General features: G+C 41.2%; 2 protein-coding genes across 2 annotated transcripts in view; one reads left to right on the plus strand and one right to left on the minus strand.

Annotated features, from left to right (window-relative positions):
- The window catches only part of DNAH7 (dynein axonemal heavy chain 7), a 173,140-nt gene that overhangs the window by 136,919 nt on the left and 13,716 nt on the right, over positions 1-22,505 (plus strand). The window contains exons 52-56 of the mRNA XM_070732131.1: positions 2,643-2,837; positions 7,131-7,223; positions 14,576-14,752; positions 17,199-17,360; positions 19,167-19,367. Coding sequence (XP_070588232.1) covers positions 2,643-2,837; positions 7,131-7,223; positions 14,576-14,752; positions 17,199-17,360; positions 19,167-19,367 — 828 coding nt within the window. The remainder of the gene's footprint in view (positions 1-2,642; positions 2,838-7,130; positions 7,224-14,575; positions 14,753-17,198; positions 17,361-19,166; positions 19,368-22,505) is intronic.
- On the minus strand, positions 7,469-12,541 carry LOC139156486 (baculoviral IAP repeat-containing protein 5.1-like). The gene is made up of 4 exons (XM_070732134.1): positions 12,290-12,541; positions 10,628-10,737; positions 8,845-8,965; positions 7,469-8,387 (listed from the first exon to the last, which is right to left on the minus strand). Exons 1-4 carry the CDS (start codon positions 12,425-12,427, stop codon positions 8,172-8,174), a joined length of 585 nt encoding a protein of 194 aa, XP_070588235.1. The 5' UTR covers positions 12,428-12,541; the 3' UTR covers positions 7,469-8,171.

The raw sequence follows: 22,505 nt of genomic DNA on the forward strand, positions 1-22,505 counted from the left end.
CATCCTACCAGAATTCAGTCCAGAATCCAGCCCTCTGTTTTTTCCTTATCTTGAAGCCTTCCTCCATTACTACTACTGTAGGGGATGGGCAAAAGATGGGACAGAACTGAGAAGGTACCCACAGGGGATGTATATGATGCCGTGTATCGCTGAGTTGGGTGTATGTTTATATTTCTATATGTGTATGGATGTGGTTGATTTTTTTTTTATTGGGGACATTCAGGTTTAACTTCCCACTTGACCACAGGATTGCTTGGGAGTTTAAGTTAGTCATGTTCTCTTAAACCAATTTAACTCAGTGGGCCATAAAGGGGATGAAAAGCTTCCTTTCTCCCCACATAAACTGCCTTAAGCTTCCAGAAGAAGACCACATACCAAAGGAAAAGGGAAAAACAAAAGAACAACAACTACAAAAACCCAACAGCAAACATTTGAGGCACAGGAGGTAAAGCAACCATCTCAGCAAAATGTTCTCTTTCTAAAATCTTCAACAACTGAAAGTGATGTAACCATTTTGTCCTCACTATTTCCTGGAAATATCTTTTTTGATAGATGAATCTAAACATAACAAGTGATCTAGGGACAAGCAAACTTTTATGAAGACAAAATGGTCTTTGCCTGAGTAAGAGTTCCTCGGGCAAGGGCAAACTCTGTTTTTAAAGAAGGCCCCACTAAGATACTTTCCTATCAATAATAGCTGTCAGAAAAGGTAATTACACCATTAAATATCCATAACGTCCTGGGACTGCAGAACATTAGGACCTGTTGTGGTTAGCTCTGGCCCAGCTCCTGCCCCAAGGAATGTGGAGGTGGATGTGGGGGAGACATCCACATACTGCAGGCCTGTTTTGCTCCCAGTAAACTCTGCCGATAAAGTCTCCTCTGACCAAGGAAGCGCGAGTGACAGGGAAGAGGGCAGTTTGGCAGACAGCCCAGGAGGAGATCAGTCATCTGTATCATCCCTGGATTCTGAACGAGAATTAATGACACATCTACGCATGTGTAGAGTGATGCATAGGAGACAACAACTGAAGGATTATTGCAAGAGAAAATGAGGCCACCTGTGGTTGGGTGGGGCTGCTGTAATTAGTGCTACAGATAAAAGTGCAGCCTGGTATTTTAGTCTCATGGCAGTTTATCTGATTCATTGTTTCGTCAAGACCGTGGTTTTTGCTGTTCAGGATTGTGGGTGTGGACTCTCTGGACTTTAGAATTGGACTCAATTTCCCAGTTATTGGGTGAGCAATTGGACTGCATTTAACCTGTGCCTTGTGTGTACCAGAAAATCCCTTTGACATTTAAAAAGGGAGCTGTTTTTGTTTTTCTGTTTATAAAAACCTTTGGGTTTTCCTTTTATCATGTGGTATGTGTCTTCCTGGACTATTTACCCTGTAATTACGAGTGGTTGAGACACGCTGGCAGAACAAGGACCCTAGGGCCAATTTTTAAATGATGCATATCTTTACAGATCAATGTTAACATTGAGGCCCTCTTAGATCAGTGATGGTGAAACCTTTTTGGTTTGCGTGCCAAAAAGGGGGTTATGTGTATGCGTACCCACACCCATAATTCAATGCAGGCCTCCGCATGCATGCACGACACCTCCCCACTCCCAACACATGATGGCACACCCATTCGTCACTCTTCCCCAGGGTTTAGAGCCTTTCTAAGAGCCTGGGGAGGATGACAATGGTCTTCCGCACCCCTCCGGAGGCCAGAAATTGCCTGGTTGCCAAGTTCTGGTTGAACCGGAAGTATAGTTTTTGCTCCCCCAGGCTTCAGGGACTTTCTAGGAGCCTAGGGAGGGTGAAAAAGGCCTTCCCCTCTGAAACCTGGTAGACACAATGTTTCCAGCCTCCAGAGGATATCTAGGGGAGTGGGGAAGACCATTTTCATCCTCCCCAGGCTCTTAGAAAGGCTGTGGAGCTTGGGAGAATAAACAACGGGCCTTCCCCACCCCATGTGGAGGCTGAAACCATGCTGTTTCCTGACCCCTAGTGGGCCCAGAAGGCACAAAAACCAGCCGGCCAACATGTGCATGCACATCAAACCTGAGCTTGCATGCCCACTGGCATGGTTCCACATACCACTTGTGGCACACGTGCCATAGGTATGCCATCATGGTCCTAAATGGTTGCTCCTTGCAGCTATGCTGAAAGACCAGACCAGAATCACAACTTTTACAGATTTGGAAGGATTTGATTTGATCCCTTCCTTGTCACCTCAGATTCAAAATAGTTGTCTCCTGACCATAAAATGGCATTGGTGAAGCAACCAAAGCTCCCATTTCCAGTAATTTGCAGGGTTGCACTGAGAACACCTTGAAACTTGAATCCTTGCCTCTTGCTATGCTTTTCTCCATTTGACTTCAGTTGGTAGCATTGCCCAAGGAAAAACTGAGAGATGCAATAGTTCTTCTGTTTCTTCTACTTGTTCTCTTTGATGGTTGCATGATTGTCCACGGTAGACATTAGGACAGGGGGCCTCAAGGTAAAGAATCAGCTTCCAATCAGAACAATTTTGGAAAATAACAAATTTGGGGGAAAATATAGTCTCTGAACTTGGTTTAAGCTGCATAAACAACTACATCTTTGAATTTCAAAGTTTTAATAAGTAATTTATTTTGTTTGAAATCATTGCAGATTAATGAGGATGAGTGGAAGTTTCTATTAACAGGAGGGATAGGCCTGGACAACCCTTATTCTAATCCCTGCCCCTGGCTTCCCCAGAAGTCATGGGATGAAATATGCCGCCTGGATGATTTGCCAACGTTCAGAAGTATTCGAAAGGAATTTATACGCTTGAAGGATGGATGGAAAACTGTATATGATAGTTTGGTAGGTCTGTAATTATCTGGCGTACATTCCTCAGTTAAAGAAGAATTCATCTTTACATCAGCATTAAACCCTCCCGCGTATAACTTTATTTTTGTATTCTAAATTATGTTTACAAGGACATTCATTATTTTTACAATTATTGGTAATAATTTTGTTAATTGAAAAATATCAACTTTTAGATTACTACTAAAAATTCAAATCGGTTCATATGCTGCTGTTTTTTATTGTAATTCCAGCCTTGCTGTGATCGTTTTTCTTTACTTCTGATAGGCTTTTATTGTTTTATTATATAGTTTTCCATTTTAGAATTACTTTTAATGAAAAGCAATCTTTATACCAATGCAGGTTTTCAAGGTCAGCATCAGTCTAATGGGGATGTGCTTCATGGCTAGTAGGTTAAGGACTGATATTTGATAATCTGATATTTTTCAGCAGCTGCAGCTGGTATGTTCAGGGATAAAGTGATTAGCACTGTAACGTACTTTTCAAGAGCTAACATGCAACCGAATAGGATCTGACAGAACTTTTGTGTTTGTAGCAGAACTAATTGCTAATTGGACTGTCTCATCGAATTTCTGGAAAGCCAGTTTCTGATTGGTCTTGTATCCAGGTGAATTTTTGATTCCAAAAGTAATTTTTTATTACTCTCTTTTTGAAACATTCTCCTTTGTGAGATTGCTGTTGATTCTAGATACAGATTAACAGACTTGAAAGGGACCTTGTAGGTCATCTAGCCCAAACCCCTGCCCGAGCGGACTCTTCTTGAAAGCTTCCACAACTTCTGAAGGCAAGCTATGCCATTGGTTGATTATTCTTGCCGTCAGAAAAATTATCCTTATTTCTAGGTTGAATCTCTCCTTGATCAGTTTCCATCCATTATTCTTTGTCTGGCCTGCTTTGGAAAAAAAGCTACCCCCTCCTCTCTGTGGCAGCCCCTCAAATAATGGAACACTGCTATCATGTCTCCCCTGGTCCTTCTCTTCACTAGACTAGCCATGCCCAGTTCCTGCAACTGTTCACCATGTTTTAGCGTACAGTCCCTTAATCACCTTGGTTGCTCTTCTCTGCACTCTTCCTAGAGTCTCAACATCATTTTTATAGGGGGGTGATCACACATGGCTTTGTTCAATTAAGGCCCGTTTTATTTTAAATTGGCATAAAGCTGGAAACCAGATTTTCTTCTTGTCGAATGTTTATAAATCTTAATGACTTCTCTGGGCACTCATGCATAATTATTAATTTTGGATATTAATAAGTGCTTGATTAACTAGTTTGACGAAGTATTGCTTTGTCCAAATTGTTCACATCTCAGTTTGTTGCTGAGGGTCATACATTTGCTGTGTTTCTAAGTAGTAGAGTTAGAGAGTATGTTTGAATGATTCCAGATCCACTGGCTACCAAGGAATAGAATAGGGAAAAGCCATTTCTTGAGGTCTAGCAGACAAAAACCATGACTATACAAAGTGTGTGTCTTACTTCTATAGTAGTGACTTAATTGAAGCCATATGGCCAGCGGTGGGCTACTAGCTGGAACGCGAAATTGCGCTCGCCGCCATGGCTTGTAAGTTCTTGCGGGGTCAGTGCGATTTTGTTGCTGCACCTGTGGAGGAAGCAAAATCGCGCATGGAGTTGCAGGTGTGCCCGTGTTTAGGTATGTGCGGAAGGAAAAAAACCTCGCCAAAACATGGGCGCACCTGCGGCTCCATGTGTGATTTTGCTTCCTCCACAGGTGCAGCAACAAAATTGCACTGGCCCCGCAAGAACATACGAGCCGCAGCGGCGAATGCAATTTAGCGTTCCGGCTCGTAGCCCACCGCTGCATATAGCCATCCTGTTGAGATTAGGACAGCAGTATGTGGAGAGGAAGTGGTCTGTTCCTCCGCCAGTTCCTTTGTTTTTCTCCATGCATCTGTGGGTTCCAGTGAAGCATCACCTACTTTAGCTCTCAATCTACAGTGGGTTCATATGTTCAGGTGAGGCTAAAGGATTTAGTTTGATATGTTGTTAAAGAGAACACAGAGAACAAACTGGGGAATGACTTAGAGTTTCATGACAAAGCTCACTTCCTTTGAGGCAAGTGAGTTCATGTTTTGACCCCAGCACCAGAAGTGGCTTCTGGTTTTCTTTGCTGCTGGTTTGCTCCTTGACATGTGGCACATGTGCGCATGCACTGGGCTAAAACCCCAGCTTCTGTGCGTGTGCAGAAGCAAAACTCAAGATGGCGGCACCTATGGTGTGACTATCAATCCTAGGTCTAGAAAGCTTAGAACTACGTCGCCTAAAACACGATCTAAGTATTGCCCACAAGATCATATGCTGCAACGTTCTACCTGTCAATGACTACTTCAGCTTCAATTGCAACAACACAAGAGCACGCAACAGATTCAAACTTAATATTAACCGCTCCAAACTTGACTGTAAAAAATGTGACTTCAGCAACCGAGTTGTCGAAGCTTGGAACTCATTACCGGACTCAGTAGTGTCAACCCCTAACCCCCAACATTTTTCCCTTCGACTATCCACGATTGACCTCTCCAGGTTCCTTAGAGGTCAGTAAGGGGCGTGCATAAGTGCACCAGTGTGCCTTCCGTCCCCAGTCCAATTGTCTCTCCTTATCTCATTCACCTTTTCTTCCTTTCAAACATGTTCACCTATACTTTTATATCTTTTCTTCTATTCTTTTCTTTATTTATATTATTACATATCTATTCTCTTCAATGTGTATTATGTATTGGACAAAATAAATAAATAAATAAAAATAAAATAAAAAATTGTGTCACTGAGAGAGCTTGTTTGTGGGCGTGGCAGGTTGCTGCCTGTTCCAGTGCCTCAGGCCAAATTACTACCAGTTCCATAGAACTGGTTCAAACCGGGAGGAACCCACCTCTGCCCAGCATTAGAATTAAATATCAAGTGAATGACCCTTCCATTAATGTTAGCTGCAGATGGCTGGAAAACCTTCCATTCTGAAAGAAGCAAGAGGAAGAAGCTTCTGCAGAATTTGTTTGAGAAGTTACCCCAGAAGACTGGAAGCAGGCTTGTCATCATGCTGTTGACAGTAGTTCCAATGTCATTGAGACATAGGATAGTGGTTTATTAAACTGCTGGTTAACCACACTTTTGGATAGGGAAATTGTTTGCTAATGGTCCAGAATAAATTATTGGACAATTGTTTCATTGGGAGTTAATGATTGAGAAATAGCTGGAGATTTCCCTGAAGTGTTTTGAATGAATTTCCTAAGACAGCTAGCCATATTAATCTTCTGTAGCGAAACAATTTTTCTGGCACCTTAAGTACCAGATAATTATCACTTGAATTTCCATGAACTGTAGCTCATTTTTAAAAAGTGAGATTTCAGCTTATATTAGAGAGGTGTATGCAGTCAAACACATTCATATGTGTATGTGTGAGGCTGAGGGTAGGACGGTAAAGAATAATTCATGCAGATACACTTGGGTAGTTCTCAAATTATTACCCTTTGACAGTCTTACTCCTCACATGACTGCAGTTCGGCATACTTAATGATCAGCATGTATTTATGTCAGTTGCAATGTCTAGAAGTCAAATGATGGCCTTAATGTGTGTGGCAAAAAAAGGTTGTAAAATTCAGCACAATGACCACACAACCTAGTAATAGATATTCCCGTCCCAATTGCGGTCATACGTCAAGTACTGTCTGCATCCTGACTTGAACTGAGACCGCCTTCTGCCACACGAATCCCAGCGACTGGTTAGGTCCCACAGAGTTGGCCTTCTCCGGGTCCCGTCGACGAAACAATGTCGTCTGGCGGGACCCAGGGGAAGAGCCTTCTCTGTGGCGGCCCTGACCCTCTGGAACCCCCCAAACATTAGGATTGCCCCCACCCTCCTTGCCTTTCGCAAACTCCTTAAAACCCACCTCTGCCGTCAGGCATGGGGGAATTGAGACATCTCTCCCCAGGCCTATCTAGTTTTATGTATGGTATGCTTGTGTTGTATGTTCTTTTAAATAATGGGTTTTTAGATTTTAAATATTAGATTTGTTCTCTGTGTATTGTTTTGTTATTGTTGTGAGCTGCCCCGAGTCTGCGGAGAGTGGCGGCATACGAATCTAATAAGTAAGTAAGTAAGTAAGTTACTAAGTAAGTAAGTAAGTAAGTAAGTAAGTAAGTAAGTAAGTAAGTAAGTAAGTAAGTAAGTAAGTAAGTGACATGAAACTGAATCTTTTGAAGATTTTCAATTTGGTTGTTTAGCATTAGAATCCGCCTTTGCAATTTTTGTTTGTATTGCTCAAGAATTGTCTGTGTTTTCAGAATCCTCACCATGAGGAATTTCCTGAGGAGTGGCAAAATAAACTGGAAGGGTTCCAGAGGATGCTAATCATTCGTTGTCTGAGACCAGACAAAGTAAGTATGGTCAGCTGGTTTAACAAATGTATATTAGACTAAATGCTATCTAACTGTTCACCCTTCAAAAGGGTAGCTGTGCCTTTAAAAAAAAACTATGTTGGAAGTAGCTAATGCTGAAATAGCTGGTGGAAGAATCTTTACTTGTGGTGGATAAATAATTTACTATTAGGCAAATCTCTCTCTGCCTATTACATCAGAGAATGGAAAAAAAGACAAGAACTTTCCAGACGCAGACACACTGCTTGCATTACATTACTGTGATGTTTATTTGTTTTGATGATTCTAGGTAAATAGTCTGTGTTTATTTTTTAATACATACAACAGCCTTTGATAAACTTTATAGACATTTCCAATGTAGCATTTTACAGTTTCATGACTGCCTCTTCCCTTCCCTAATTCACACAGGTTCCTTGTAGATTATTTTATATGAAAGTACTGTTGTCTTCAGTTGCATAGGATTCACATAACAGATTTTAAAAAAATGAATAGCACATATATTAATAAAATCATTTTTTTTCATATTTGTTAATGGAGGAACACTATTGTGATAGACAAGCTCTTAAATAGGGAAACTCATCACACCTTGCTGTGTGATGCCAAAAGCAATATATTGGAGAGCTGGCCTTACACTGACAACTGTAATGTGCATATTATTTGTAAGATATATTATTGGATAAATGTGGATATCAGTTTTTTTTAAAAATCCAAAACCCTTTATTTAAAATTCTGTCTTTGCATTATCCAAACACATTATCTCAGTTTAGTGGATTACTTCCATAAGTCAGAATTATTTCCTCCTGGCTTCCTTCTGGCTTTATGCAGAACAAGCATTACAACACAATAAAAGCATCAGGAATATAAATGGCTATCCGAAGATTCCATTCATGTCATATTAGCCAGTATTACAGGCCAGGCCTTTGTTCACATTTTGGTAGATATGTGCCTTTACCTCTGACCGTGCTTGTCATCACAAGGGACTGTCAAATGCAATCCATTCTCTTCTATTTGTTGGCTGGCACACAATTTTCTTTTGTTGCAAACAGCAGAAGTCTCCACTTCTGGAGTGTACTGGTATTTATTCATGAAATGATCCACAAGACGTTTCCTTGTTAGAGCTGCTTCTTTTTCAAAGGTGTTTATTACACTTCGGCCTGTTTTGCACTTGAAAACAAGTGGAGAATTCAGTTAGCCACAATTTTTAGATGATAGGCAGCATGAACAACTACAAGGGATGCTGCAGAATATATTAATAGCTTTCCTTTTTTTAAAAAAAGAAAGCATCTACACCTTTGACAGTAATTGCTTCCAACCTCAATTGCTCATTTGGATCCACGCTCATAGCCCAGCATGATTTTAGGCTACTGTGAGAAAAAAAACTAAATCTTTGTCAATGCGTGTCAAAGAGAAAAAATAGGGAGAAAAATGGTAGTTGTCAGTTGTATTTATGTCAGCAGCCTCTAAAAGCATGATTTTTAGAAAGAAAGAGAAGCCACATTTCACACTGACCCATGAAAAGTTTGCTAAGGAGTAGATGGGCTCAGGAGGTGCTTTAAGTTCATCATTAAGTTTAGATTGCTTAGGTCACCTCAGCTCTCCTGATATTAGTGCCATTACTTACAAGAAAATTTCTGACCCTTTCCATCTCTAGTTCGTAGTATTCTTCTACTGTCAGATCATCAAAATTCTTCGAAAGGGACAAGAACCCACACGAGTCTTGGCTACGCTTGGAGTGCTCCAGCCTGCCAGGGGGAAAAGGCCATTGGCATGAAGTAGAATGAACCAGGAAAAGTAGAAGAAACTTTTTGGAACACAGCTTAGTGCTACAGTTAGAAATGTAAACATTTTCCATTTAAACAGTCACCCATCATACACATCTTCCAGCGTGGTTCAGTGACAGAATAATGTTATGCAACAAGTTACTAAGTTACTATCAGCACTTAATCACTTTGTAAAGCAACAAGTAAGCTAGGTTGGTTGAGGGGGATCAATTAGCACATCTGAGGACTTGATGTTTAAACACCTTTAACTGAGGCAACATTCCGTACAGTTGAGCTTCACATATTACATCAAACCCCCTAATTAAGGAAGCACAATCTATCAGTGCCAAAACTCATTGCGTTTACCAGTTTGTAATTGCGGAGACAATTATATCAGCAGAACTGATAGGTGTCTGGCTTTCAGAATAAAGGAGCATCTTCCAAAATGAGTCCAGACAGTTTTAAGTAATCCCACAACAGCAGCAAATCATGGCCTTAAAATGCCTTATTCGGCCATTGTGAGAAACCTACGATCTACGGACCACCAAATAGATCCAAATAGATGTGTTTAAAGTTTTACTACACCACAGGAACTTGTTTCCTGTGGTTTGCTGAGGTGGTTGCCATTAACAGTTTGAAGGCTCCCTTCTACATGCAGAAACAGTTTTATGTCAATCTACACCTTCTAGGGCTGTAAGGCTTACCATTGGTTGCTTTCCTGCATACGTTATAGGCTTAATTAATGCTCTTGTTGGATCTTATATTTGGATTTTATGTTTATGTTTATGTTTATTTAGATTTGTATGCCGCCCCTCTCCGCAGACTCGGGGCGGCTCACAACAAAGTGGAAACAACAGTATATAACAAATCTAAATTTCTACTAAAACATTTAAAAAACCCCATTTTCTAAACACGCATACATACACACATACCATTCATAAATTGTATATGCCCGGGGGAGATGTCTCAGTTCCCCCATGCCTGGCAACACAGGTGGGTCTTAAGAAGTTTACGAAAGGCAAGGAGAGTAGGGGCAGTTCTAATCTCCGGGGGGAGTTGGTTCCAGAGGGCCGGGGCTGCCACAGAGAAGGCTCTTCCCCTGGGCCCCGCCAACCGACATTGTTTAGTTGACGGGACCTGGAGAAGGCCCACTCTGTGGGACCTAATCGGTCGCTGGGATTCGTGCGGCAGCAGGCGGTCTCGGAGATATTCTGGTCCAGTGCCATGAAGGGCTTTAAAGGTCATAACCAACACTTTGAATTGTGACCGGAAGTTGATCGGCAGCCAATGCAGACTGCGGAGTGTTGGTGAAACATGGGCATACCTAGGTAGGCCCATGACTGCTCTCGCAGCTGCATTTTAACCGTTCTATTATAATGTAGGTACAGATGAGCCAATATGAAATGTTTGCCGCTACCTCTGTTTGTCTTATGGCTGTACTGTTTAGGTTGGTTGAATTGTTTCCTCAGTGGGAGCTAAAAAACATTATGAAATTCCATTAAATGTGGGCAGATATCTATCAGAATGTGGGGGAAGTAATTTTTCTCCGGCCAAGAAATAGTTTTCTAACATCTTCCACAAATGCTCAACATTCTTAGTCCGAGCTGCCCCATGATAGAAAATCAGTATTTGGACCATACCTACCAGGGATCGTGATTGGCCTCCCAGCCCTCTAACTCTATCAAGCAGAAGAAGCACTTGGCCACATCAGGTTCCTCTGCATGTGGATAGTGGATGAAGCCAGCCTTGGCCATCTAATAAGAAGAGGATAAGGACACTTTGAAGACTGAGAGAGAATTTTTGTACTTCATAGGACAGTGATGGTGGACCTTTTCCCCCTCAGGTGCCGAAAGAGCATGGGTGCGCACTATCGCACATGTGCGAGTGCCCACACCCATAATCCAATGCCTGGGGAAAACAGTTTCCTGTGAGCTGCTCCGAGTCCTCGGAGAGGGGCAGCATACAAATCTAATAAATAATAATAATAATAATAATAATAATAATAATAATAATTATTATTATTATTATTATTATTATTATTATTCCTCACCCTGTCCCCCCAGAGGCCCTCTGGAGGCTGGAAATGGCCTGTTTCCCAACTTCTGGTGGGCCCAGTAGGCTCTTGTTTCGCCCTTCTCAGACTCCAAAGGCTTCCCTAGAGCTGAGGAAGGGTAAAAATGCCATCCCCCCGGAGGCTCTCTGGAAGCCAAAAATGCCCTCCCAGAACCTCTGTGCAAACCAAAAATCAACTGGCTGGCACACACATGCACATTGGAGCTGAGCTAGGGCAACGGCTTGCGTGCCAGCAGATATGGCTCCGTGTGCCACCTGTAGCACCTGTGCCATAGGTTCGCCATCACTGTCACAGGATATTGTTTGCCATTAGCTGGATTTTTACTAATGACTGAGTTCACATCATGGAGTTTAAGCTGTGTTTCTTTAAAGATTGACTCAGTCACAGGAGCTGGCCTAACATAATATGCTAAGCTATGCACAGATTGTTGGACTCTGGCTTATATCTGAGAGTTTTGTGTAGTTCAAATTGCTTTCCCATTTTTCTCACTTACAATGAAAAGTGAACTGCATCTGGAATTAGTCTGCATTTCTGCAGATTCTATGCAATTCTGCTTAGGCCGTCTGACCTTCTGTCTTTTTCAACTATCAACATGCCCCATTTGCAGGAGACCCCAGAGCCAAGCAATCCACTCAAAAGAGAACTTTACTAGGCTTATACCAAAACTTGCATCTCCTTTATCCTGCATATTCAAATTTCTACAGAGCCACCTCAGACAGCTTAGTTTTACTAAGGGAAAGATGACTCCGAGCCAAGAAAGAAGAGCAGGTTTTAAATATAATATGGATGTAAACTAGCCCTCAACTGGAACTTTCCTAGGAGAGAATTTCTATATCTTGGGGGGGGGGGGGGGGAGGAGATAGCAACACAACCCCCCCCTCCCCCCCAAGATATATCTACGAGAGCTTTCCCCTACAATTTCTAGAAAAAATATATGGGCTTCTTTTAAAAACTAGAGGTTTGTAGCATGATTGAGAAATAAAGCTTGCAGATTTGGGACAGAGGGAGTAGAGCTTTTTCTCTTTCCTCTCCTGAAATGTTAAAACACAACAACACAAGGAATCATTTAGCAGCCAGCCTTTTGGAGGTTTACTAAAAGGTTATGTATAGCTCCCTTCTTAGGAAGGGAGGAAAAACCCAATTTTTAAGAATGAAAGTATTATTCAAGGTAGGACTATATACAGAGAAAGCCTGGTTGAACTCTACTTTGAATGAAAAACCTCTAGACTTACATTCTCAGGAGTACATTTGCAGTTGTCCTTAAAAGGCCATGCAGTTAAGGTCTGCAGGCGATTTCTATAGTCATACATTTCTCTGAATCCAAGTAGGTTCTTGGAAGTTGAAGTGATTTCTCTCAGGAAAGCCTCCATGTAAGCTATGAATGTTGCACTGTTATTCTCACCACACTTTCTTTCAAAGTCACATGCTTGTATGGCTTCTGGCTACATATTTAAGGCATTTCCTTAGCTGTCTCAATTGATATCACCTGTTAATCAGATGATGTCACCTTTAAAAGTTGGGAGAAAAGATGGATAGTTTAATCTGTCTATCACTACAATACTTTTCCTCTTAAAGGTAAATCTCAAAGTGTTTAGAGTTAAAACACTAATTCAAAAGTCAAGCCTGCATTAAAATATTTTGAAAATGCTAAATAAAATAAACATTAAAACATCAAAAAGTAAAAGCAATATAATACTTTTTTTTTTTTTAAAAAGGACCAATATAGAAATTGGTTGCTTACTATAATTAACATTTTATTTCTTGGGATGCTCCTTTCCTTTTAATTCTGCAGATAACTACTTGAAGCAGATGCTGCTGTTTTTGCTCCTGTCATCTAAAACTGCATTTGCCTAAAATCTTAAGAGTTATCAACCCTGGCATCTCACTATCCCAATAACTGTTTGGCTATATCCCTCCTTGAGTTGGCATTGAGACCCAGCTTTTCTAATGGAATGGTCTGGTCTAAACTGAGAGAGGTAGAATATTTTTTGGAGCTGGTGAGCACATATGAATTTTGAAAGCATTTTTAAAAAGTATTTTATTTTCCAAAATGTATATGCTGCCTATCTTCTGATCCTAAATTGTGAACAATCACACCAAATGAGTGTAGCTGGTATCAAGCCACCCATTTTTCAGAAGGCACACTGATTAGATCATTTCCCCCTACCGCTCAGGATACTTTCTGTCTTCCATTCTCCCTATATATCTTTGACTATTTTTTTTGGGGGGGGGGGAGCGTGGGAATGCTTGTAAAGTAGGAATGCAATCATCTGTACAGACACTAGGTGGCAGCGACAGTCCTGCATCTCTTTTCCGCCATCTGATGGTTGTACATTTCTGCAGCTGATTTATGGAATCTAATGTAAACCAAGTCATCACAATTTTTATTTTCTGCAGGGAAGCCAGAGGCATTCTTATAAATAAAGGTGATAATGCCTGATGCTGTTTGTCATTGTATGCCAACACTCTATGGTCTCTTTCTCTTTCTGTCTCTTTTTCTTTCTCTCCCTCCTCCTCCCTCCCTCCCTTTTTCTTTCAGCATGTGTACATGTCAGAGGTGGTATTCAACAGATTTTGACCAGTTCTGAAGAACTGGTAGCAGAAATTCTGAGTAATTCAGAGAACTGGTAAATACGACCTCTGACTGTTGCAGCCCCCATCTATTCTCTGCGTCCCTGGTCTCAGCTGATTGGGAAGAAATGGGAATTTTGCAGTAACCTTTGCGTGGAGTGGGGTGTGAATTGAGATTTTACAGTATCCTTCCCTTGCCACACTCACCAAGCCACACCCACCAATCAGAACCGGTAGTAAAAAAAATTCAATTCTACCACTGGTGTATATGTAGAATAGTGGACATCAAAAGAAGGAGCCATTGGCCATTGGTGGCAAGAAGGCATTACGTATTGCTTTTCTCTACCCTTCAGCATCTATTATGAACACAGAATTGCTATACTTCCTCTACTATCATTTAGAATCATGATTCTTAAAATATGACCTTAGGATCTCTGGGGAGCACCCCAAGACCCCCTCAGGGGTCTGCAAAGACAAAATTATTTGCTAGCCTACGTTGAAAAATAATACAATATAATACAATAATACATTTTTAAAAGCAATAGCAGCAGTGAATCAGTTTTAATTTTTAATATGCTAAACACGAATAAATGCAACTTATACAAATAAAAGCCCTTGGGGGGGGGGGGGTGTTCTTCCATAATTTTTTAAAATAGGAATGCCTCTCGAGAGAAAAAAGTTTAAAAAAATATTGATTTAGACTGTGCCACTTAGAGAAAGATGGATTGGGACATGGCATCTAATATGAACATAATACTTGCTGCTGCAGTGTAGAAGTTTACCTAACTTGTAATCTTTTCTTTTCTACTTTTTCCTGTTTTTTTCTACCAAAATTATTCCTTTAAATTTTTTAAGAGAATTGGAAGTAGAAGCACAGCATTTGAAACATGTTTAGAATGATTTTTAAGGAAAACCATGTCTTTGTTTTTTCCTTCTTGACTTCCTAGATTATTCCCATGGTACAAGAATTTATCATTAACAACTTGGGCCGTCTGTTTATTGAGCCTCCTCCTTTTGACTTAAACAAAGCATTTGGGGATAGCCACTGCTGTGCTGCATTAATTTTTGTGTTGTCTCCGGGTGCAGATCCCATGGCGGCTCTTCTCAAATTTGCTGATGACCAGGTATGTGGATGACTATTTCATTGAGCTTCTTTATGGGTATGAGGCAGTGGCGAGTTCCATTTACCTGCATACTGGTGCGCTGCACACCCATCCTGCTCATTTGGGCGGTCATGCGCACCTGCATGCACCCATACATGCGTCCCCTTGCACAATTTTGTTTCCACGCATGCGCAATGGCAGGAAGCAAAAACACACCAAAATCTCATTAGGGGATGCTCGCGCATCCTTGCACGGAAGCAAAAAATCACCAAAATCTCATGCAGATGACTTTCCCCTTGTGAGATTTTGCTTCTGTGCATGCGCAGGAAGCAAAAAAGCCCCATAATTTTAAAAAAGAACCGGACTGGCGAAGACAGTACAGTAGTACCTCTAGATACGAGCTGCTCCACATGTGAGTATTCCAAGTTGCGAGCCACGACGGGAGCGAAATTTCTGTTCCAGACCGGAGCTCAAATTCGGGATACAAGCTGAGCTTCCACTAGGTGGCGCAAGAATCCTTGCTTCTGGTTATCTCCGCGGGGAAAAACAAAGTCTAAAGCCATTTGTTCCAGATACGAGTTGATCGACGTACGAGCTCCGTTCTGGAACGAATTAAACTCATATCTAGAGGTACTACTGTATCGGAATGGCTGCGCGCAAATTGCGCAGTTGGGCAGCCGATACTGGAACGGAGTTCCGGGGCATAACAGTAGCAATCCACCACTGATATGAGGCCTAACACTGGAGTGCTTGCTGCTGCATTACTTGTTCAGTGGGATGATATATGAGCAAAAGGCTTCAGGGTTGCTGGGAACAATCAGCTGAAATAATTTTACAGGCTTGATCTGATTTGCATAGACGAAGCCTAGTGGGTTCATCTCAGAATGTGATAGTCTTGTCAGAACGACATAACTGATGTTGCCATGTTTACGCACATACGTGCAACATCACAGCACACGCATACCAGCGGTGGGTTCTAACTTACCTTGCTGCCGGTTTGCTTCCTCCTATGCAGTGTGGGCGCGCATACAGTGGCAAAAAAATCCAACCCCCCCAAAAAGCCAAAAACAAAATGGCAGCACATGTGCAATGCCAGAAACTCAGCTTCTGCGCATGCCCAGAAGAAAAATACCCTGGAAGTTTTTTGTTTTTTTAAAAATCTCAATCCTGCCCACCCAATTTTTTTAAAAAAGAGATGGTGGCGCCCGTGACTGGCACCGACTGAACAGTTTCCGTGACATCATTGTGACCTCATCAGTGGGTTGCTATCGGTTTGGGCGCTCATATCATTACTTGCTCTCTATAAGAGCTATGCCTTATTACACATGCTGGTATTCAGGGGGCTGTAGAAGGAAGACAACACTGTTCTTGAGTTGTTTTTATCCTTTTATGGAATGCAGCATGGATAACACATACTAGTATTTGAATGAATATAGGATGCACTATTTATGAATCATGTCCCTGGTTGAAACTGTATCCATTAAAGTACTTAGAGTATCCTTTATCCGCAAGGCTCAGTACATATTAATTTCAGTAGAGGCAATGGGTTCCAGTCCGAAGGATTAGTTGATCTGTCAAGCTGGAGATCTGAATAGTTTAAAAGCCAGTCTTCCTACTTACCCCGATACTTCTCTAGCCTGGCCATCAACTACCTTAAGCTGCAAGAAGAGATGAAAAAGAGGAAAAGCTGATTTTTAGCCATCAGCTTTCCCCCAGGCATTAAAGTTCTGACATGGCCTTAACCATTCACACCCAGGGACAAAAGATGCAAAGCTTAGCCCTCACCTCCCTTTCTCTGCTCAAAGTAAAGGAAGCAAATTCTTCCTTTGAAAGTTGATGATCTAGCCATCCGTTAAAGCCCTAGTAATGCAGTGACAGATGGGCAGCTTTCCTGCTGGCTGGTGGTGTTGACAAGGTAAAGGAGGCTGCCAAATTGAAGGGTTTCATCAATCCCTTTACTTAATATCTCCTGACTTATGAGATCAGGATACTACCTGCTGTACTACACTTGATCTTAGCCCAAAGGCCGAGAAGGATACTACCTCTCAGCAATTATCAGTTGTTATAGGAATTGGTTAGAAGAACCTGTGTGAAAGAAGCCTTGGTGGATCTCAACTGAATAAAAAAAGGGCAAGGAATGTCTTCTAGAGCAGTGTTTCCCAACCTTGGCAACTTGATGATATCTGGACTTCAACTCCCAGAATTCCCCAGCCAGCATTTGCTGGCTGGGGGATTCTGGGAGTTGAAGTCCAAATATATTCACGTTGCCAAGGTTGGGAAACACTGTTCTAGAGGATCTTGGCCAATTGCATTTGTTTCATACATGGAGCTTAATAACTTGATGTGACTACAAGACTTTCTTTAGGATTCTGAACATTGACTGTAACCTAACCCTTGCTGTGGCTCCTGCAACATTTGATGATATCTCCCCTTCCCCCCCCCACCCCCGGATGTTTTATATGTACAGGGCTTTGGTGCATCAAAACTCTCCTCTCTGTCCCTGGGCCAAGGCCAAGGCCCCATTGCTATGCGTATGATTGAGAAGGCAGTAAAAGAAGGCAGTTGGGTAGTTCTGCAGAACTGCCATCTTGCAACCTCATGGATGCCCACACTGGAGAAAGTCTGTGAAGTGAGTACAAACAGGAGCTTAAACTATGATGGCGACTGAGGTTTTTTTTGGGGGGGGGGGAACCCAAGGCTCCAGGCATTGATGTCACGCAGAAAAAAGATGAGCTAATTTTGTGGGTGAGATGGGCAGAACAACGGTATATAAGCCAGAGCTGGATAAAGATGATGGTACTCAGATTGGTTCGTAAGGAAGGTAGCAGAAGGAGGGTAAAGGCAACCAAGTTAAGTGTGACATTGTGAACATTTGAGGAATCAGTGGCTCTTGAAAGTGATGTTGGGGAAAAAAATACAATTAGACTGAAGGTAATAAGATAAATACCGTACATGAAATCAGAAATAGGAATATATGGCTGAGATAGGAGGCAGGCCTGCTAAATCTGGGCTAAACCAATCTACCTGGTTACTAAATGATAACAACCCCTCTAATTAATTGTTGGATCCTATGGGAGATTTGGATTTCTCGGCTTATTGGTTAATATAATTTGGATCAGGTTGGCTTTTGTGGGAGCATACAAATATACCTTTGGGTCAGCAATAAATAAAAGATTCTTCGTCAATAGATTGGTGGGCAGATCCAAGAGTGGGCAACTGGGAAGGGTTGGAGAACAATACTTTGTCAATCAACGTTTCTCCTCCCTGCATGGTTTCCTCCCCTTCGGTTTTGCCCACTTGAGCTGCTGCGAGAGGAAATGTTAATGAGCAAAAGCTCTTGGTTGAAGGAAGCTGTACTGGTCAGCTTGTTCTAATGACTGGATCAGCTAGTTCTGCCCTGTGCTTCAGCAAAGGAGGTGATAATGCCATTGCCAACATGTCAAGTTCGTAACGTTTCTTCCATTTAAGCCTCATCATTGCTGTTTCCATTTTTATAATTATATGAATTTTGAGGATATATACACAAGCAGGGTGAAATAATTGGAGCAATCGTCAAAACAAAACAAACCCCTCCCCCCCAAGACATAAATAGTATTTTTTACTTGTTTTGGAGTTTCAGAATTAACTTAATCCTTAAATACTTATCTTGAATAAACTCTGTATAAAATGTAATATTGGCAAAATACCTTGGGGCTCTAAATGTGAGCAGTATTGAATTCAACTTTCAGCACGTATGCTTAGGTTTGGCCTGCAGGGGGCATTTCTTTCTAATATTGAATTAGACTGTATCATCCTGATTTTTTAAACTATGATATATTGGTTTTTAAATCAAATTTTAATAGTTTTCTGAAGATGGGTTTTGGGGGGGTTAAATTAGATAGGCCTAAATTGGCACTGGCTATCTCAGAAGTTCAATTATTGAGGTACACAGAGAAATATCTCTTAGATTACAATGGTAGCAATTAGTTTTTAAATTGGAGTATATAACCATTGTACTAGACATTGATTGATGGATGCTACTAAAACATAAATAGATCTAGCACATTTGCCCACATAATATATGGCATAATATCTCAACGGTGCTTGGAAGCGAAGAACAAGTCTGGAGAAATAGTACTTCCAATAAAGAGAAGCCATTATCTGGCATTTTCTGCATTTATTGAACTACAACTATCATAAACCCCAAACAAGATGGCCTAGAGTTATAGGAATAATTTAAAATGTCTGGCCAGCATCAAGTTAACAATCTCAGCAATACAGGATTTCAGGTTAAACATGAATGCATATCACATCAGGTTTCCTCTTCCTGTTTATAAAAACTGTTATTGAACATAAATGTATTTGAATGTGCGTAGGGCTTAAGAAGAAACTCTTGATTTGCAGCCTCAGCTGGTGATCTCTCGCCCTTACTGAATTTCTTTTTCTTCTCCATTAGGAACTGAATCCAGATACAACGCACCCAGATTTCCGTATGTGGCTCACAAGCTACCCATCTCCCAACTTCCCTGTTTCTGTGCTCCAGAATGGCGTGAAGATGACCAACGAGGCCCCTAAAGGTCTACGGGCGAACGTGATCAGGTCATATCTAATGGACCCCATCTCAGATGTGGAGTTTTTTAACAGCTGCAAAAAGCCTGTTAGTATTCCATGATTAGTCTTGTCTTCTCCTTGTAAAAACCAGCTCCAGCAGACTCTTGTGTTTTTTGCTGGTTTATAACCTACCCAATGAAATAGCCCTTCTATGCACAGAAACGTGGCTTTATGGCTGCCTCCCGGGATGCAGTTAATGGCAGGGCTTTATTAAAATTGTATTTTTATTTTACCGCCAAGCTTTATTCCTCCTCCGCCAAGCGTCGGTGTTGTGCCATTAATAATGTTGTGTGCCCATTTTTAAAGAAGTCAGGAGGAAGTAGTTTCCCAATGCAAATCTGCAAAGCAGGGGAGAAATTTTTGCAGCCGAAGATGAGCTGAGTGTAGCCCTGCTGAGAATCAAACCTTCTCTAATCGAAAGCATTAAAATGCTGGTTTCATAGGACCGGGAGGACGAAAATGGCTCTATGAGTTGATGGATGGCATTCATCACTACCTTCTTTAGAATAACTGCTTCGAGTGAAGAGCCACCTGCTGTTTTCATAATTAGGTTTCAGAGTGCTAAGGCGCTTGACCCAAGATAATTTCCATGATCGGTGTCGTAATTAAGAATGGGAGATTGTTCTGCTTAAACTGAGATGATGATGGTTTTTTTTTCTGCTTGCCTGGCAATTAAAAACAAAAAACAAACTCTGAAACTTTTTAAAAAGTTACAAATGCTAACCCACTGAAAGAAACCAAAGAAGCAAGAGCATGCATTTTTAGATTGCAGGTTTTAAATATACCATTCAGAAACAAACATTGCATGTTGTTTCTAAAAGGCAGCTCGCTTCATGAAATTGTGAAAATTTCTGGGCTGCTTTGCTTACCCAAGGCTCGGTTTCCTTGAAAGAGGGTCACAGGAGACTTCTGACCTTTTCATGAAAAGTTTATAAGCATAAAGAGAAAACCCAGAGTTTTCAAACTCAGCAGCATTCTATCGCCCATCAGATCCCTAAAACCAGGCATCCTCAAACTTGGCAACTTTAAGACTTGTGAACTTCAATTCCCAGAATACCTCTGCCTAAAACCCTACAAAAGAATGCAGCTTGATGTTTTTCTTTTCTTCAGGTTCAGCATAGATAGCTCCCACTACAGGCTAGCTTGGACCTCTTCTTCTCTGCTTATACACTTTGACCCATAGGTTCCAAGGTTCTTCATGCACCCTTCAGTAGCTTTGGGGGATCATTCTGCCCCTGCTTTTCTGACATAACGGCAGGAGAAAAGCTTCAGTGCTTGGGCAGATCCAATCTCTGAGATATTGGAACACTGTTATCATGTCTCCCCGGTCCTTCTTTTCATTAAACTAACCATACCCAGGGTTCCTGCAACCGTTCTTCATATGTTTTAGCCTCCAGTCCCCTAATCGTCCTTGTCGCTCTTCTCTGCACTCTTTCTAGACTCTCAATATCCTTTTTGCATCGTGGAGACCAAAACTGAATGCAGTATTCCAAGTGTAGCATTACCAAGTGGTATTAACACTTCACATGATCTTGATTCTATCCCTCTGTTAACGCAGCCTAGAACTGTTTTGGCTTTTTTCGCAACTTGTCCACACTGCTGGCTCATATTTAAATATGGTAGTGTTAAAATGGCACTGAAAATATGAGCATTTTTCGCACTTATGACTGTTGCAACATCCCCACGGTTATCTGATTTACATTCGGATGCTTGACAACTGACTCATAGCTTCGACAGTTGCAGTGTCCCAGGGTAACACAATCCCCTTTTGCAACCTTCTGACTAGCAAATTCAGCGGGGAAATCAGATTCACTTAAACACCCCCCCCCATGTTACTAATTTAACAACTGCAGTGATTCACTTAACAAATGCATCAAGAAATGTTGTAAGATGGGGAAAAATGAATTTCTTCACTTAGAAAGATAAATTTTGGGCTCAATTGGGTGTTCCTCAATTGAGGACTACCTGTATTGTTTGAATTAAAGCAAACTTTCTTACAGCAAAGCTGAGGCAGGGCAGGATGCCAGACATGCCACAAGAGGAGTAACAATAGCACGACGAACCAAAGGGTATCTCACTTGCTATTCCTCCCTTTCCCTTTGCTTATATAAGACAACCATGGACAAAACCTGGGGTCATACATAGTCTTTGGATTGGGTGATAATGCAAATGGATGAAATGAATATTAATATTTTTGTTTTTTGGTTTCTCCTGAACTTGCCATTGAAGGATTGAAGCTTTAATTAGCAATAGCAATAGCATTTAGACTTATATACCAATTCACAGTGCTTTTACAGCCCTCCCTAAGTGGTTTACAGAGTTAGCATATCGCCCTCAACAATCTGAATCTTCATTTTACCAACCTCAGAAGAATGGAAGGCTGAATCAACCTTGAGCTGGTCGGGATCGAACTGGCAAACTGCTGGCAGTCAGCAAAAATAGCCTGCACTACTGCATTCTAACCACTCCGCCACCATGGCTCTATTTATTATTTATTTTATTTATTTATTATTTATTCTTTGTCCAATATACAATACATATGGAAGAGAATAGACATTAAGAAATATATATAAAGATAGAAAGTAAAAAAGAAGAGAATATATATGATATAAGAGATACGGAGAGAATATTTATGATATTATATGTATGTATGTATGTATGTATGTATGTATGTATGTATGTATGTATGTATAGATAGATAGATAGATAGATAGATAGATAGATAGATAGATAGATAGATAGATAGATAAGGAGAGAATATATATGATATATGAGATAAGGAAAGACAATTGGACAGGGGACGATAGGCACATCAGTGCACTTATATACGCCCCTTACTGGCCTCTTAGGAACCTAGAGTTTAAGTCTTAAACTTAATATTTTCTAGGGCACGTTTAGCTTATACCGGTATTAGGGCTTGTTCCATGTCCCCGTCCCCCCCCCAGTTTTCAGCAGATGTGTTCAGAGGGTGTTCCAGGGCTGCGGATAAGGAGATTAGGGTATCTTTAGGTTGGAAATACGGGTGTGTTTAGCTTGAGCTTCAAATATCGCCTTGAAGCGCAAGATGGAGCTCTCCAGTTGAAGTTCAGCAATTCAAAATTGCCTCGGCGCTGGAAAATAGATCTAGAAAGGTTGATATTAATTGAAGTGAATTCCTTGGGGGAAGCAGGTAGCTTAATAAGAA

This window comes from Erythrolamprus reginae, chromosome 1 (genome assembly GCF_031021105.1).
Source record: "Erythrolamprus reginae isolate rEryReg1 chromosome 1, rEryReg1.hap1, whole genome shotgun sequence".
Classification (NCBI taxonomy): Eukaryota; Metazoa; Chordata; class Lepidosauria; order Squamata; family Dipsadidae; genus Erythrolamprus; species Erythrolamprus reginae.